Source organism: Echiichthys vipera (genome assembly GCF_963691815.1).
Source record: "Echiichthys vipera genome assembly, chromosome: 2".
NCBI lineage: Eukaryota > Metazoa > Chordata > Actinopteri > Perciformes > Trachinidae > Echiichthys > Echiichthys vipera.
The window spans coordinates 11,353,703-11,370,754 of record NC_139827.1 but is presented as its reverse complement, the minus strand read 5'-3'; the positions used below and the strand labels follow the sequence as shown (position 1 = coordinate 11,370,754).

Below are 17,052 nucleotides of genomic sequence, written 5' to 3'. Positions count from 1 at the left end.
ACACATGGAGTTACAACTACCCCATCAATTAACTGCTCTACCGGCCCAGTGATGCCTACTAGGAAAAACATGTCTCTTGAGCAATGTTCATTTTTTTAACACTTGAGGTATTTTCCCCATTAATATGACACACATCTGCATAATTTACTGAAGTGCATAGCACTGACATTCCACTCATACTAATAATGTTAATTAACCAGGCAACGTGAGCAGGATATTGTTGACAAGAGCACGTTGCAGTTTCTTGTTCAATTCACCACCTTTAAAGTGCTTAAAGCATCAACACTAGGATTGGGACAATATCAAAATTAGCCTAATGACAATATTGTTTAAAAAAAAACATCACTATATTATTGTAAAAAAGGGTTGAAGAGAGAGAGAGAGAGAGAGAGAGGAAAGAGAGATTCACATAAATATAAATATGTATGGACTTAAGATGAGTAAGTTGCAATACCCATAAGTCGCCACCACGTATAGGCACTAAGCGCTATTTTACAGGAGGTCATGCTCAGATCAATCAGATCGATCAACCGTAATTGATTAACTTTAATGTATGTAAGGAGGATTACACAGGCCCACGTTTTTTTTTACAACCTACAAGTTTGGTGATTTAGTTAATTTACTGTTTATCAGACCACCGCTGGCGAACGCAGCCCGCCACTTCTACCTCTTGTGCTGCATTAAGCACAGTGAAAAACAAGTTAACTAAGTAACTGGTACACTTATTATAGAAAAAGAGCTGAACAAAGCTGTCACTCATTCTGGAGTGCAATGTGCTATGCTGTGACAAGAGTATATGGATGAAGCATTACCTTTTACTCATGTCGCTGAATATTGTCAACCCTTCATTCATTCATTCATTCATTCATTCATTCATTCATTCATTCATTCATCTTCAACTGCTTGTCGCTGTCGGGGTCGCGGGGGGCTGGAGTAAAATCAGTTAACATGTTAAAGTGTTGTTAACGAGCCTTCACCTGTTCAACTGACTTTGTAGCAGTTTAGATAACAGACACGCAACTGTCCTTCCGTTGTTACAGGCGCTTAAACTAACCACAGTTTGTTGCTCCGTTCATGGAGTCTCGCCGGTGCAATGCTGCAGGATGAATACAGGGAAACATTTAAAATAGACTGAATAGTGCAAAATTCATAACAGACATTGTATAATTGAATAACGTTATGTTATTATTGAGGACCATTATCATGGTCAACCAATATAGTGTTGATCCACAATCTATTCATATCGCCCAAGCCTAATCGACATGGTTCCTAAAATTAGTTTGGAAACTTTATACTGTGTGTAGTTCACCACGTCGTTGTACCTCAACATTTTTTTATTCTGCAACTAGCCCCACAGGACAGCACCCCAGGCCACCATACAGACCGCTGCCATCAGTCCAGGCAGAGGTCCAGGAGGACAGGCTAGACCCAATAAAGCTCACTAGCTCTGCTACCGAAGAACAGCCTCTCAGCTGGCCTCATAATTATTCTACTGGCCCTGTTAAGAAGCCAGAGACTCTCTCCCTGCTCCAATACTCACACACTGCCAAGGATACTGCATATAGAGGCTCCCCAGGCTGCACCACTACACAACTATGACTGAACAGGTTGAATCACGAGTAAACAAACAGAGCAGGCTCTAGTTGTACTTTACCTTCAAACATTGCCTCGTTAGTAATTAAGATGCTTTTCTCACAACAGCTTAAAGCTTTTAACTGAATGAAGGGTAAAATGTTTCATGTGTTGTTAAGCATCTGGCTGATATTGGCACCTTTTATATGCAGCATTTTTTATTCTTACAAATAGGGCCATTACCACCCACTGATCAGAGTAACCTCATTTTGGGTTTGGACGCGCATTTCTTGCCTTCCATTTCTACATACTTTAGTTGTATATTAGCAGCCTGGGAAACATGTTCACCCTAACCCACATGCAATGTTCTTCAGGTCCCCAAGGTCAAGCATGAGATGAAAATAACCCTCACGTAGCCCCAGATGATGCCATTACAAGTAATCTAGTTCTCACACATCAAGCATGAAAACCAGCCAGGCACATGAACATGGAAAAAGTAGCAATTTAAAAATAAAAGGAGTCAAAACCTGTGCCAAAGGCTGTATGTTAACCTGTCAGCCATCAGCCACGTCTGACAGCGTCATGAAAATTGCATGCATGCAATGCATGAAGCGACCTGAGAGCAACATTTTACAATCTGTTGTGTGTCCTAGTACCAAATATAATCCTATCCAAATATGAACTTTAATTAAGTTATTCACAAAGAGGTTAAAAGGTTACAGCCAGTGCAATGAAAGACAGAGTATTGAAGAGTATATCTCATCTCATGATGCTGAGTACTACAGATTTATAGGATTAAATGTGACTGTGAAGACAATTGGCCCATATGTTGAATGTGAATAATCAAGAGGCCTGTGCTGAATATATTAATATATAATAATTATAGCTGGTTGATATATTTACGTCAGTAGACAAACATCACAAATATTCAAGTTAAAATGGAACAGACCTTGTACAGATAATGCAACAAACATGCAAGTTTGCACGCAAGTTAATGCAAACCTGTACAGGTTCTTGGTACATTTTCATGTCATTTAGCTCAAAGAGATGCAGAAGCAAACAGAGAGTTTATGATTTGTGTCTATGACAAGATTATAGTTGATATAGCTAAATGCAGTTGGCTCACCCCTATTTATCCGCTAACAAAGATAATAATATCTGAAACGCACTCCATTCCAGAGGAATATCTACTGTGGGTCTCTCTTTTGCTTCAAAAGGATAACCACCCCCGTATTTTACAAGAAAGACTGACTGTAAATATGTGAACGACTGCAGCACATTGTCACACACAGATTTGTGAAAATGTGTGTTGAAATGCAGTGCTTTATGGCACACAATTAGGAGATTGATGAGCCATGGTTAGTACATATAAAAATAAACCGAGCGTAATAAGAAGGTAATACTTTTTAAAAAAAGACCCAAATCACCCTTGTGGTGGCCCCTTGAAGAAATCCTGTAAAGCATCCTTCCAATGGACAGACCACGAAATTAGATGTTGTGTTAGGAAAACACACAAGTGAAAATGCTCCCTGTATATACTGCGTTGGAAACAGCCACATGGACATAGGGGTTATACAATTACAAACTCACGTTTTCATGGCTTAATTGCAGTTACCTTGGACTACAGCTACTCGGCCTGTGAAGTTCATAGTTAAGAAATTGTAAATGTAATATAGGATGCCACAGCACTGCAGAGCCGCAGACAGCAGGATATCAAAAGAAGTGACTGCACTGAAAGGGGTGTGGACATAGGCAAAGCAGAGCCATGTACTGTAGTTCTTCAAACAACAGCTACATCTAGTGGTCAGCTGAGTAAAAACTTAAAACAGGTAAACACATGAGATTTGGGTTCCTGTGCAAGGTGACCCATGCTTTAAATTGCTATTCTGGCCTCTGGCCAGAGCTGCAAAAAGCTCTGCAGTGAAAACTATAGCAAAAACTATCAAAGAGGATAATATGGGTAAAGGTAAATGTTGAAATTGAAAAGTACTGACTACTTACTCATTGTATTATGAACTTAAATGCAAAATGAACAGTTTTAGTAAAATGATTACTTATATATTTTTTCCGGCTAGGCATTGATTATGTTTACCTGCAATGCACACAGATATTGCAATGCAAAAAAAACAAATCACAGTCTTTTATTCTTCTTCTATATTCTTTCAAAAGTACTTCACATTAGAGTTTCTGAGAAATTGAATTTGTGCTTGTGATCAATTAAGATGACATCATTGTATATCATATTATTTCATCACAATACGATTGCATTGAAAGATAAATTAGCATATTGAATTATTACCCAGCCCTGGTGAAAAATGCATTCAATTCTACGTTAAAGCAGATTCAATGCAATTCAACCTAAATCTACTGTAGTTCAACATCTCCTTTGACACTTGAGCAATGTAGCCTATATTTTACATTGAAGGAGCAAATACTGCTACATCCGCCAAGTTTACTACGAACAAAACTAGTAAAACTAAGATATTTCTGACACACACACACAAAAACAATCTTAACTTGAAACTTTCAACATACTTGGTGTTTCTGAGGCTTTCAGCCACCTTCCTTCTGCAGTAGAATGGGTTGCTTTGTTGTCATGGAGATGCTGTTTCCAAGGTAAAAATGTCCCTGTGGGTCACTGACAATTGAGTAGAGAATAACACATAATAATATGCATTTCGTTGGTAAAATCGTAAATCTATCACTTATATCATAAAAAAAAATAAAAGTTACGATTTGAATTAAGAGGGTTTTGTCGAATTGCTAACGGCTATTTCCAAGGACAAGGTATTTAGTCATATTACACATAGCGTTAAAGGCTAATTCTAATGCTAACGGCTAGGCTACTCCAAAATGTGTAAAGACTTCACTTACTTGCACTTTTGTAACGTTTCCAGATTCTTCTGTGCAAAACAATCTACTTGCTGAAGCATGTGACTTAACTTTGAAGGACTTAAACCAGAATGAAACGCACTTAAAAAGTTCAGACTTTAGCTAATGCTTTAGCTTTCAGTACTTAATAAAGATGGCAACCAGAAATGACATAAAAAGGACATGCCCATCTTGTAGTATGCCCTTCAATTTTCTTTTTAAATTAAAATATATATATTACGTTTACAACTATATCAGTCTAATTTGCTTAATGTCATAATTTTATAGTATGTCTTGCCTTGTGCAAAAAGATAATGGATTACTTCCATGCCGCCATCTTTGTTTAGTTTAAAAAGCCAATAATGTAGCTGAGGAAGACATACACACATTAAGGCTATGTGCAGTTTTCTTATTAAGCAACTGAAGACATGGACACTAGTTTGATCCACAAATATACTGATCAGATCATACTTGCAGGCTATAATTTCTTAGGATGTCTAGACAATTTTCCTGAAAACCTATTAAATTATTGAATTGTCCATTATAACTTGATATCCTAAACATAATGGGAAAATCAGTTTGAAGAAAGACAACACCATAAGAGGTTGGATTTTATTTAGTTCACTTTTAAAATTTACATTTCCTGTCGAGATTCATTAAAAAAGATAAAGCATCATGAGCTTCGCAGTTTGTATCACAAAGAGACTGCAATAAGGAAAGAGTGAAGTAGAATGAAGATGACTTAGTAGGCACATTTTTCAAATGATACATGTTCAATCTAATTGATAGCAAAATATGTACAGCAATGATTTTATCCTGTGGTAGCACATGCTTGGGATTTCTAAGTGAGAGTTCACAGGTTAGTAAAGCACAGATTTATGCAGACATAAAGACGTTTCACGGTCTATAAAAGATGTATCAAGTTGACTACACGGGGCAGTCAATTTCCCAAAACTGTATGCCAGTTCAATTTGAAATAAATTAAACCTAAGAAGATGAGAGAGAAATGAGGAATATCAATTAACTTGTGAAACTAATTGACCGGCGCTTGTCAAACTAAGCATTTTAACAGACTATAGCAAATGTTCCTCCATATGAATCAAGAATACTGAGCTAAAAGTGGACACGACATCCACTTGATGAAATCACATGAGAAATAAATTAGAAATGGATAGTTGTCTTATTAGTACCTGATTTTCTCTCTCTCTCTAGCCTAAGTTGGATACCTTTGCATAACTTATAGAAAACCTGTTACGTTCTCTTATAAACTCACAGTAATTCATTCAATAATCACAAGTCCTGATACCACCTAAGACAGGCACAGGATTCTACCCTGCAGAATCCACATACCTTCGAGTCAAACACGCTGGATATTCCATACAAATAAAGGACACTTTTCCTGTTTATATACATAACACTTTTGTACAGTCTTTGCACTTCCATTATAACAGATTGAAGCATCTCCACATACAAAGTAAATGGAAATCAAATCATGTTCAGTGGATTAAACCTTGAGTGAATCCAAAGCTTAAATTGAGCACTTGGTTACATGTAAAATGAACATGTTCAACTGCCTTTGCTTTAAAAGAAAAAAATAATACAACTATGAAATTCTGTCGTACTGGGTTATCTTGGGGATCGTTTGAAGTTTGCCTTTGATATAGGTCAGGGTAAGTTTCAGCCATCCAAACTTATTTGGTAAAGAAATTGTAAAACTGACCCGTGACCAGTGCCACGGAAACTTCCCTCCGCTGAAACAGGAGAAACTGAAAATTCAACACTGTTAACCAGCTATGCTAAGTAGTAAAGTGTTGCATTGAGAAAGTACTGTGATCATGTTATCAAGTGATTTCACTTACACTCCAAAACAACATCAAACAGCATTATAATTTAAGGAAATGTTAACTGTGGATCAGCCCACCGGCCATTAAAAAGTGAACAACAGAAAACTCTAATCCGATATAGAAGGCAGTGAATGTTTCAAGTTCATGAGTCTGTTTAAGTCAAACCCCGAAGACAAGTCCAGTCATTCCACCTGCTTTCATACTGCATACAGCTTATTCTTGGCTCACGCCCCTTCCTACAACTGCACATACAGTGCTGTCCTAGGCCTGACAGCAGTGTAAACTAAACACAGTTGAGTGGCTACAAAGCTCCACTGGCCCTACACATTAAGGATCTTGCTGAGGTGGAACGTGACAGCTGAACCGTCCTAAAGCCCAAACCAGAGCCTATAATGGTGTTAAAGGCCCAGCGGTTTGGTGAGTTGGACGGAGGGTTGGACAGTGGGACCTCAGGGTCACTTGGGTCCCTTGGAAGGGGTGTCTGTCTCTGTGGATTGGCGGCCATCGTTCCAGGCCTCCCGGGTGCTCTTAAGGGCCTGTGTCCGTTGCTGGTCCACAACCACGTAGTCAACACGCTCGTCTGACACTGCCATTCCCGTCCCATTGCTTTTCATCTAAAGAACGAAAACATGCAAAAGGTCATTCTTAAACGTTCCTTTAAAATGACTTTCGAACACATGGCTTAGGATGTGGGGGCTGATAAATTCCTACCTTCCTAGGTGGGGTAGATTTGCCAGGATCAAGATCCAAATCCAGGTACTCCACCTGCTTGTCTCCCTTTGGCTTCACCATAGGGCTGCTCCCACCATCCGCAGTCATGGGGGCACCAAGCTTCATGTTCTACATAAGTCAGGAAAGGATGCTTTTATTGACAGAAGAGGAACACTGAAGCAGGGTCAGTGAAACAAAGCTCACATTTTAATACAATCTAGCATTGTCACAATAACCAACATTTGTTTTCAAGAGATTTGACTGATTTGATTTCCGAGAAAGTTTACTTTCCACAAAGTATGTTCTGTGAGCCCAAACTGCATTCAAACTCAACTTCAAGAATGCACATACAGGTACAGACGGTTTGTGTATTGCAACTTTTAAAGGATGAAAAAGAGGACTGCCAATAGACAATTAACCCAAACTAATTTTGTACAGTAGTGAACAAAGTCACAGTCCATCAAAAGTAGTTGTAAAACATAATGCAAGCAGTGAATCATACGGCCGTACTACTTCGAATATCGTTTCATTTTCAGAATAGATTTGTTTAATCAGTGAACATCTTTTCATCTAGCTGGTCTGATCAAACAGGCACCAGACTGGCAAAGTTTGTTCGCTGAAGCACGGATGCATCATTTCGCTGACAACATAAATGGGCACAAAACCAACATGCCAAAACGCCAGTTGCTTCAAAGCTGTCCAATAAAAAAACAAAAAACTTTCCAAAGACATTCAGGGTTTTACATATTTTAGTTTAAATTCTGAAAAGCTTTTTGTACTTGCACTGATTGCATATTTTATGATGTTTATCTTGTCTAGGGTGCCTTCCATATTTTCTATATTAGATATAGCAGTGGGTCTGTGACATCACTTTGTATTTTCATTTATTTTCTGTATAAGATCAAATTCAAGATAAAAACAGAGAGCTTTAGTGTTTGTAGCCAAATTCAAAATGCTGGTATTGTGACAACACTCAGGTACATGTTGGACCTATAGGTAGTGTTAATTTCTAACTACAAGTTGGGTGGAGCTATTAGAACTAGGATGGTGACAAAACTAGGACATACTGAATATAACATCTACAAATTAAACTGTATCAAATCCACAGTTTCTAGCTGGTGTTTGGGAGTGATTAAAACACCTGAAACTGGTAATCTCTGGTGTTCTGACAGGGCAGGCCATGCATGTCTAACCTGGCAACCCTGCTCACCTCCTCTATGGTGTCAAGTTCCTCCACCTCCCTCTTTACAGGGGTGATGGGGACTGTGCAGTAGAAGGACTCCTCTCTACACAGAGTGAGAAGGAAGCAGTGACAAAGGAAAAAAAGAAACAGCAGATGGTCAAGAACAAAATGCAGGAAAAAGAAAATGAATGGAGCTTCATGAAGCCAAAGAAATGAGGAACTAGGGAGAAAGAAATTAACATGAGTAATGATAGAACAAGAAGTCAGCAGACAATATCGAAGCAAATGTTGGAAAAAAAAGTTAAATATTACAGCAAGAAAAATAGGAAAATGGTACTTAAAATACCCAAACTGTAAGAGAAAGAATCCCCAATGGCAATGCCCATAAGTGTATTTATTGTTGATGTACCCAAATGCACCAATTTCCACAGGCATTACTGAATAACTAAAAAAACACCTCAGTTTGATTTAATTTCAACCAATGCCCATATAACAGAGAGGGATCTTTTGAAAAGGAATGCACCAATGTATCGGCTCAACATTAGTATTGGTATTTTCCAATTGCAGTGACAATGTCTATCTGCTGTGTTGCATCTATTTTGCGCTGGCTAAATGTTGGGTTAAAAGGTTAAAAAAAGAGGCTTTTGTAGCAGTTGTTTTTCAGAGAAAATGTGTTTCATGTGAAAGAAGGTTGCATTAATGGTTGCATGTATGATTTTTTTCAATCATAGTCATTCGTAAGGCTGAATTACCTTAAAACACTTAAAAATTCAAAAAACCTGTGCATCAGCTACCAGACGAATTGTGAATTTCAACATCGGAATCTGCTCAGAATTTCACCATCCATGCATCCCTAATTTTGAACTACAGTGAGGGTACTGATTTGACAAACCTAGCATCTTTTTTAAAGAACACAGTACCTGAAAACCAAAAGAACAAAGATAGAGAATAAAGAAAGCAGAGCGGCAGAACAAGAGGAAACTGCAGAGAAAAGTGGCGAGGAGTCCGTCTGCAGCAACCAGCAATTTGTCTACACTAATGTATGCTTTAGGGAGAGGAGCAGGAGCTGGAAATGGGATTTCTAAAACTTTCTGTACAGAAATTACAGCTTAACTTTCTAGGTTGCAAGGTGTTCAACCATGAATGACTTGTCTGCTTCATACAAACTTTACTGTATTTATGGTGCATCTGTTGTGAAAATGTGTTTGTAAATGTATAATATAATAATGATTTAAAATAGTTTCAACAAACCACGATAATCAAAATCAAATTAGACATTTAGCACATTTTTTCTGTAGCTTTAATTAGCTGCAATTTAAGACTAGAAGAAAAATAATCATGCAACTTCTTATTTCAGAGTATAGTTGTGTGTTACATACTGGTTCGTCTGTGGACATATTAGAGACCATGGCTACATAATTCTCATCACAGTCCTCGGAGTCAGTGCTGGATGCCGTACTATGCACTGACGGGGGTCTTGTTGGCATTGGAAACCTAGAGAGACTGAGCAGCATTCACAATGTTTACACACCGACTTCCAGACAAATACAGTCTCTGGTGAGCACAAAATATAATACAAACATATCAGCCACAGCTATAAGTGACTGCAGCCAGAAGAGTCCCTGCAGCACACAGGACAGAAATAGACCTCAGCTCAGATAAGACATCAAACTGCATTTCGTTTTATGAAACTCATATCCCAGACAAGTTTGTATGAGCGGTGCTACTTTGGTAGGTGACTACAGTAATGCATGAAGTGTTAGTTCCTACTTATTAAGTTAATTATATCCACTATAAAGGGAATGTTCACACAAAATAATATTTTTTACTACAAATAAGCTGTAAAACACAACAACTGTATTTTGTGTTGGTAAGATAAACAGTAAGGGCAATGCACACTGGTTTGGTGCCATGTTACCCTTTTAAAAATGAAAATAGTAAAAATATATCTCAACTTTGAAACACACTCCAGTCCTCCTAATGAGAAGTGAAACAAAAATGAATTAATTAAAAATGAAATTAAAAAAAAGGTTGCTAGGAAAGCAGAGTAGTGTGAACACGCCCTTGGTTGTTAGCAAAATGCAGAACTGCGAAAAAAGGCTGCAGAACATTTTAGATACTTACTCCCGAGCGAATGACCGTGTGACAGGAGAGCGGACAGGTGTGCAGGGCTCCTCCCATTCTGGCAGTGGTTTTATCTCCAGTGGAGCGGGTCTTCCTGAAGCAAAGTACACATACCAGTCAGTCACTGCTTAAAACACATACATAAGCTACATGTATGTACAGCTGGCAAAGGTCAAGGACAGAAAAGTTGCAAATAATGTGGAGTTAATCAATATGTTCATAATTCTAATAGTTTTAAAATAATTTGTAATGCAGATCAAGACTGGAGCAAATTAATGTAGACATTAATCAAGCGTCTATGTTGAATCCCTGAATACTGAATGTATCAGTACTTGTTTTGAACAATTAGAAACAGCTGAAAATGACCAAAGATTTGATAAAAAAAATGAAAAATATCATTTGGATTGCCCCTCTCTCTAGTGTTATCCTTTATTGCTTTATAAATGAATCCATAAATCCCTAAAAAATATAAAGCAACATTTTCTCCACATTTATCCCTTTCATTTCTTTTACCCAAAGCGTGTCCTCATCACGAGCAGATTTAGTGTGGTGAGAATTTTGGTGCAAGAACATAACAACTTTTGCATGCGTGAGGACAATAAATGTGTGAAGCATAGTTTGAACTAATTGGCAATACAAACTGGAAACAATGGGTCTCGTGTAAAATGCAAAATTGTGTCCAATGTTACAGCTAACATGTTATCAGAGCCTAATGTCAGACCACATACTGTATGTACACAAGCCGGATAGATAATCTATGGGAGTCTCTCCTTCATTAGATGTTATCATTGTTCAATTTCCTCCTAAAGAGCCATCTACTACTTTCCAGGGCCATGTGAGTGTTTTTTCGTGACAATAATTCTGTTGTGGGTGCTACATCTGAAATTGTGTTTTGGAAGCACAATATATTGAACAAAAAGACAAAAAGAAATGTTTGGGAAGAGAAATGTTAGTACGCTAAAGAGAGGGGGTATTTAGGGTAAGGCCGTAGTAATAATTTATTCTTAAAAGCATGTTGTGACTATAAAACTGCATCAGGTGCAACCCACTCACCCCCCTCCTACTGGGTGTTAAAATAAAGAGGACTGGATTAATACAACAGCTCTGACACCCAGGTTATAGCCTTAAACATATTTGGGTAACTCTGAATGGATGTGCTCATTACAGATACAGTTTGGTTGATTCTGGTTTGCACACAGTTTATCTTTATCAGAACCAACTGGCCTTACAAACAAGATAAATCCCACAGTACATAACATGCAAAGAGTCAAGATGAAGTAGAGTTTGGACAGGTCAATGGAAAGTTTTCAGATGCACAATGGCAGTTCAGTGTGGAGTACCTACCCTTGCGTCGTCCCCTCGGGAATTCACCTACGGTTTGAGAGTCGGTTCGCTCTAAACCGACACCTTTTGCTCTTATTATTTTAGGACTCTGACCTGATTGGTGAAAGAAGACTTTGCTTATTATAAAATTTATGGTGATTACAACAGTTAAGCCCTACTATAACAACTGTCCTGCCATGCAAAGCCAAAGACGAAGATTTTGCTGAACAACTAAACCACACCCTCACGTACACCCAATCGCCTTTTTGTGCAACACAGTTATCAAGAGGATGATTGTCATGACAACAGCAGACCCATACTGCCCAACATGCACTCCATGCACCATGGCTTCCCACACAAAGACTGACATCACAGCTGTGCATGCACGACAAGCTGTGTATAAGCACTGAGAGAGTACACGGCGATATCAAGCAAGTACAAATCTGCAACAACTTAATGACGAGACATACTGTAGCTTCTTTTACATTAATACACTGATTGCAAAATTTTTCTGCGGTGCTGACAAGAACAAAAACCTAACAGATCATTAATTTCAGTGAAATCACATATCATAGAGTTAATTAAGTAAAAGCTGTTTGCTGGGCTTGACCACAGATGTCAAAGCCCTCACAACCTACAGCTCAGACAATCAAAGCAGAGAGAGAAGCACACAGAAGATGAACAGAGTCTGTAGTGAGTTAAATTAGTCCACAGAATAGAGGATTTTTGCATGGCTCAAGGTAAATAAAGAAATGAGTAATACCAAAATAAGAGCTTATGCTATTCTATTTGTTAAAAGGAAGAAAAAAAACCCACTGCTTTAAACACAGAGTCTAGAAAATAAATAGTTTAAGACAGTGCTTCTCAGTAGTGATTTGAAGTTTCAGTCTGAATGTCCTACTTAAAATATTAGTACACATCTGGCAAAAAGATGTCCATCCATATTTTGAATTCTCTGTGCTTATTGCTGGTCCATGTGCTGTTTCTAATACAAAGTACAGCTATAGGCAGATCCAACTTTAAAGCTTAAATCTGACGTTCACATAGCAGAGCTTACTACATTTTGTGGGAAGGTAGAGCTAAATTATATTAAAAGCTGTGCAACACCTTTCAAATTATTAATTAAAAATATGCCTTTAGAAGACGAAGGCCGGTCAAGAGGTTTTGCAGATGTTTAAACACTGTTAAAAAATAGTAGTTACACTTCTGTCTCTTGGCTGTCCTAATAAAACCTGATGTGAGGAATAGCACTGGAAGTAAGATACTAACATCCCAACCACAATTCTGTACAAATAATTAAAAACTTCTTAAGGCTGGATGTCTAAAATGTGAGAGGGTTGGGCAAACCCCGTTGTTTTGAAGAGCTACTGCGTAACATGATACCCCCCTGTGCCAAAACAATCACACAACGTAGAATCGCTGTACATCAATCTTTCATGAGCACTGGATATTTAGAGTTATGTTTTTTGTTGTTGGTGAAATAGCACTGTAGTACTGCTAGGGCTGGGCAATAATGCAACATGATAATTTATCACCTTTCAATGGAATCACACTATGCAAACATAGTCATCAGTGTATAGCTGGATAGTTTCACTTGAAGTTTATCTTGCACTACAGTTCTTAATAAAATGGGATCATTTCATAGACTACTTATTTCTTAAATTAACAGAGAACATGTTATATTGTGATATATATCAATATGAAGATATGACATTACCTTTATCGGGATTTTAGCAGCCACATGATTTGAAGTAATTTGAACTAATTAGTAATTTTTTAACTTTCATCATGGTAGCCCAGAAATGATGCATGCCAAATTTGGGGATGATCGACACAAGTGGTGCATGGGAAGATTTGAAGTTTCCCCACTAGGAACGGCAAACTCTGTAACATGTCATATTTTCTTCAGTGACATTAACAGTCCAGACTTTTGGGCCCTATATGATGGCCCACTATCTCCCTGACATCCTTTAATCCTCTTTCTCTCTCTGCCCATTACTAAGCCTTTCAATCTTCCCAGATTGTAATTCCCCTTGTTATTAGGTCTTTTATCAAAGAACTCCATTCAGATGAAGGGAACAAAGGGGATGGAGGTGACCACTCTGGGCTTCGGTCACTCCGTGGCACAGGGACCAGCCCCCTCCGAAACGATCAACAGGCCTCTTGAGCTCGGGACAAAAGTGCTTTTGACAAGCAGCTTACTGTGCTGGATGTAAGAGGATGTAGCAGGCACTAAACTAATTACTAATTAACTATTTTACCAAAAGGTGAAATAAGTCGGTCAAGGACAGATGCAGAAGAAGATGATGGTATTGAATCCACCAGACAAACCAAGGAAGACAAAATTACATTTTTCCAATGGCAACTTATGTGTGATGAAGAAAGACACTGCTTTGAGAAAGATTGGACATGTTATGCAGATGGCTTTACAACCATGAGCCAGTGTGAGACAAAGCATGGTCAGTTGTTGCATTAGTGAATACTGAGCATACTGAAGCAAGGTAAGTACAACAACACACATCAAACCCGCAGCAAGAACTTGACAAACCTACAGAATATTAATGAACCAAGTCACAGTTACACGTGCATGCACACCCGTTGTCTTCTCACCTTTGCGGTCAGGTTTGAGATTTCGATCCACAGGTGGGGGCTGGCAGTCACTGAGCATTGGTCTGCGAGGAGGTGTCTTGGGACTGGAGCGAAAGCCCATGTGGGCGGGTGGGGGGACCTGCTTTCCAAGGGAGGAGAATTCCATGGTGCTTGGGGTCATGGGCACATAGTTCGGTTCGTGCATTGGCTCTGACAAACTGCCTGAGTGATGGTGCGACGGGGAGTTGGCACTCATGGGTACATAGTTCTGGTCTACCTCTTCTGTGGACTGGCTGCCCACGGGCATCATTCCTTTGTTTTTCTGGGGGTGAGAAGGCATATATATATGTGTGTTTACAAACAAAGGCAGAGATAAATTGTATGAGGCTGCCTCTAAGGTCACAGAGGAGCAGTAATAATGTCCAACATTATCTTCACAAAATAGTTGCTGGCTACTGAGCAGTCATCTATATAAACACATTTTTTTCTTTGGTTAAAGATTCTGAAAGACTGAACCATTAAATCAATCTAGGATGAACTTAAAGAAACAACCAATACTAAAACATACCTGTACAACTAGGTAGTTTTGATACTAGTCAGTTTACCGTCCAGAAAGTGAAGAATTGAATCAGCACCAGGTAACACAGGCTCTTTAACAGTAAGCCTTAATGTTAAAGAGAGATCTACCATGAAGCAAAACTGATGATAGTAATGCTAAAGACTTGTCTAAATTAAGCGAACAACAGAAACAGAAACAGAAATACTCAACAAAAGTCAATATAAACATAGTAAGAGCAGCCAACTACTTTCATGTTCAAGGAACATCTTTGTATACAACTAGCAGTGTAATAGGACCCTGCTACAGGATGTCTGGTATCTCTTTTATACTGTGTGATTCTTCAGTTTGCATTAAAGTGAACTGATGTCATAGTCTTTGCTAATATCACTACAGTAGCCTGGAGACTAACAGTACCCAATCAATAATTAAATGGACTGACTATTCCCTATCACACAAGATTGCAGAGATTGTTTTGACTGTGCATATAATATTGTGCTTGTGGAAACTTTAGGGAAATGGGGTGCTTGTTTTTTTGTGAGTATGCCCTTTCCTTGTATGATTCTGCCAAAAATAACAACAGAAACTTCAGTAATGACACAAAAACACTACATCTAGCAGGCTTGCTTATGTAGCACTGCAGCATCTTATTGGGTGGAAATAAAAAGATTACCAAAGAAATATGTAGACACCAAGAGTTTTTATCTGCTACATTATTGTAAGCTGAAATATTGCATTTTCTCAGTGCATATTTGAAAATGGTATTTCTCTGTTAGCAGTTGAAATCAAGATTAGCAAAAACATCCAGTCATAACATGAAAACGTATCTTTAAGCAGTAAGCCACTACTTGAAATCACACCATGAATCTACTGTGAGTTTACAAACCAGGGAACCTCAAAGCCCCACTTACAAAGTAGCTGTTGAAGCTTTCATTGAAGTCAAATGAGCAGCTTTTCTCAGAGGGGAATGATCTAGGAATGTCATAGCAGTCCTGGGATCCAAAATCTGCAGAAGACAAATAAAATGACAAAATATACACTTCATTCTCATGTATTGTAACTTTATCAAATAACATATTTAACAATAATTTATTAGTAAATGAAAAGCACTGAACATATTTTTCCATATCAAAAGTATTTGTCGAATTATAAGTCTTTATGCAATAGCATAATCCCAACAGTGCATTAAATACATGCTTAAATACGGTATGTGCTTTCTTGCTCATGAGCCATACAGTATGTAATGGCTCTACTGTGTAGCACTTTAATATTGTTTTGTTTTTTTCTCATTAAGCGCTGATGCAGTTGCTAATGCCTTTCACTTACGGCCACAAGAACCACAGCAGTGCTAGGAAAGACTTGTACAGCAAATGAGTGTGTCAGCTGAAAAAGACTAAGTGGGGGAAGACCATCATGACGAGGAATAATTACAATGGGAAATGTCACTTCTTTGAAATACTGTAACTGCCGAAGGAGAAGCAAAAATAGTTTCAAATGTGCCAGACGAAATCATGTGACTTTTGCAGTACAAATAATTCACTTATGTCCCCCTATTTATTGTTCCTTTACTCCTTTACCCTCATTTTGGTTCCCCTTAAACCACTGACTGTCCTGGATACATGCCCAATAGCCTCAAATCCATTCAATGTGAAGGCCTTGGATAGTCATTATATGTCAAATATCAGTTTGACAGCTTTTAAGGTAAGAATGGCTAGAGAGTATAACAAAAGACTTCAGACTCCCTTGTGTTTTTGTAAACAACGCTCTTGCCACTAATACTATGTAATCACATTTGTCACCACAAGAGGGAGGAGTAAGTGGAAGAATATATTATGTTGTGTCCATAATTTTCTCTCCTCTTGTCAGAAAGTGTGTTGTTTTTTGTGCTCTATCTATTTTAAGCCTTTCTACAAAGGATGTTGTGCACTGGTTTAAGATTGGTGCTACAAATGTATAATTTTATTATTGGATCCAATTTATTTTCTAATTTTACTCCACTGTTATCATAAAAAGGCATTTATTGTCTACACAGATGATCTCAAGCTCTTATTTGTCAGATTTTAGTAGAATCTTCCCCAGTTTAGATATGAACTGGAAATTATGATGGCGCATGGAAATTGCTGTTATGTTACATGGACATGTTAACCCCTATTTTAATAGGGGACCCTAGCATAATACAAAGATCAAATGTATGGGTCTTGTGCAGTAAAGTATATGTATAACAAAGAAGCCTCTGCTGATAACTAGCCAGAAATATGTGACGCTGCAGTGATGCAACA

The 17,052-nt window shown here is 38.1% G+C and overlaps 1 protein-coding gene across 6 annotated transcripts in view; it reads right to left on the bottom strand.

The window, feature by feature from the left end:
• Positions 1 to 5,054: 5,054 nt before the first annotated feature.
• gab1 (GRB2-associated binding protein 1) overlaps positions 5,055 to 17,052 on the bottom strand; it is a 51,505-nt gene continuing 39,507 nt past the window's right edge. For 4 of the 6 annotated variants that reach the window (XM_083931339.1, XM_083931338.1, XM_083931340.1 and 1 more), the window contains 7 exons: positions 15,685 to 15,779; positions 14,239 to 14,539; positions 11,650 to 11,742; positions 10,306 to 10,399; positions 9,561 to 9,684; positions 6,999 to 7,127; positions 5,055 to 6,901 (listed from right to left, as the gene is read on the bottom strand). In XM_083931339.1, coding sequence (XP_083787465.1) covers positions 6,743 to 6,901; positions 6,999 to 7,127; positions 9,561 to 9,684; positions 10,306 to 10,399; positions 11,650 to 11,742; positions 14,239 to 14,539; positions 15,685 to 15,779 — 995 coding nt within the window. In that variant the 3' untranslated portion in view covers positions 5,055 to 6,742. Of the gene's footprint in view, positions 6,902 to 6,998; positions 7,128 to 8,208; positions 8,285 to 9,560; positions 9,685 to 10,305; positions 10,400 to 11,649; positions 11,743 to 14,238; positions 14,540 to 15,684; positions 15,780 to 17,052 lie in introns of those variants that run through there. The other 2 variants (XM_083931341.1, XM_083931343.1) reach the window with 2 other exon arrangements.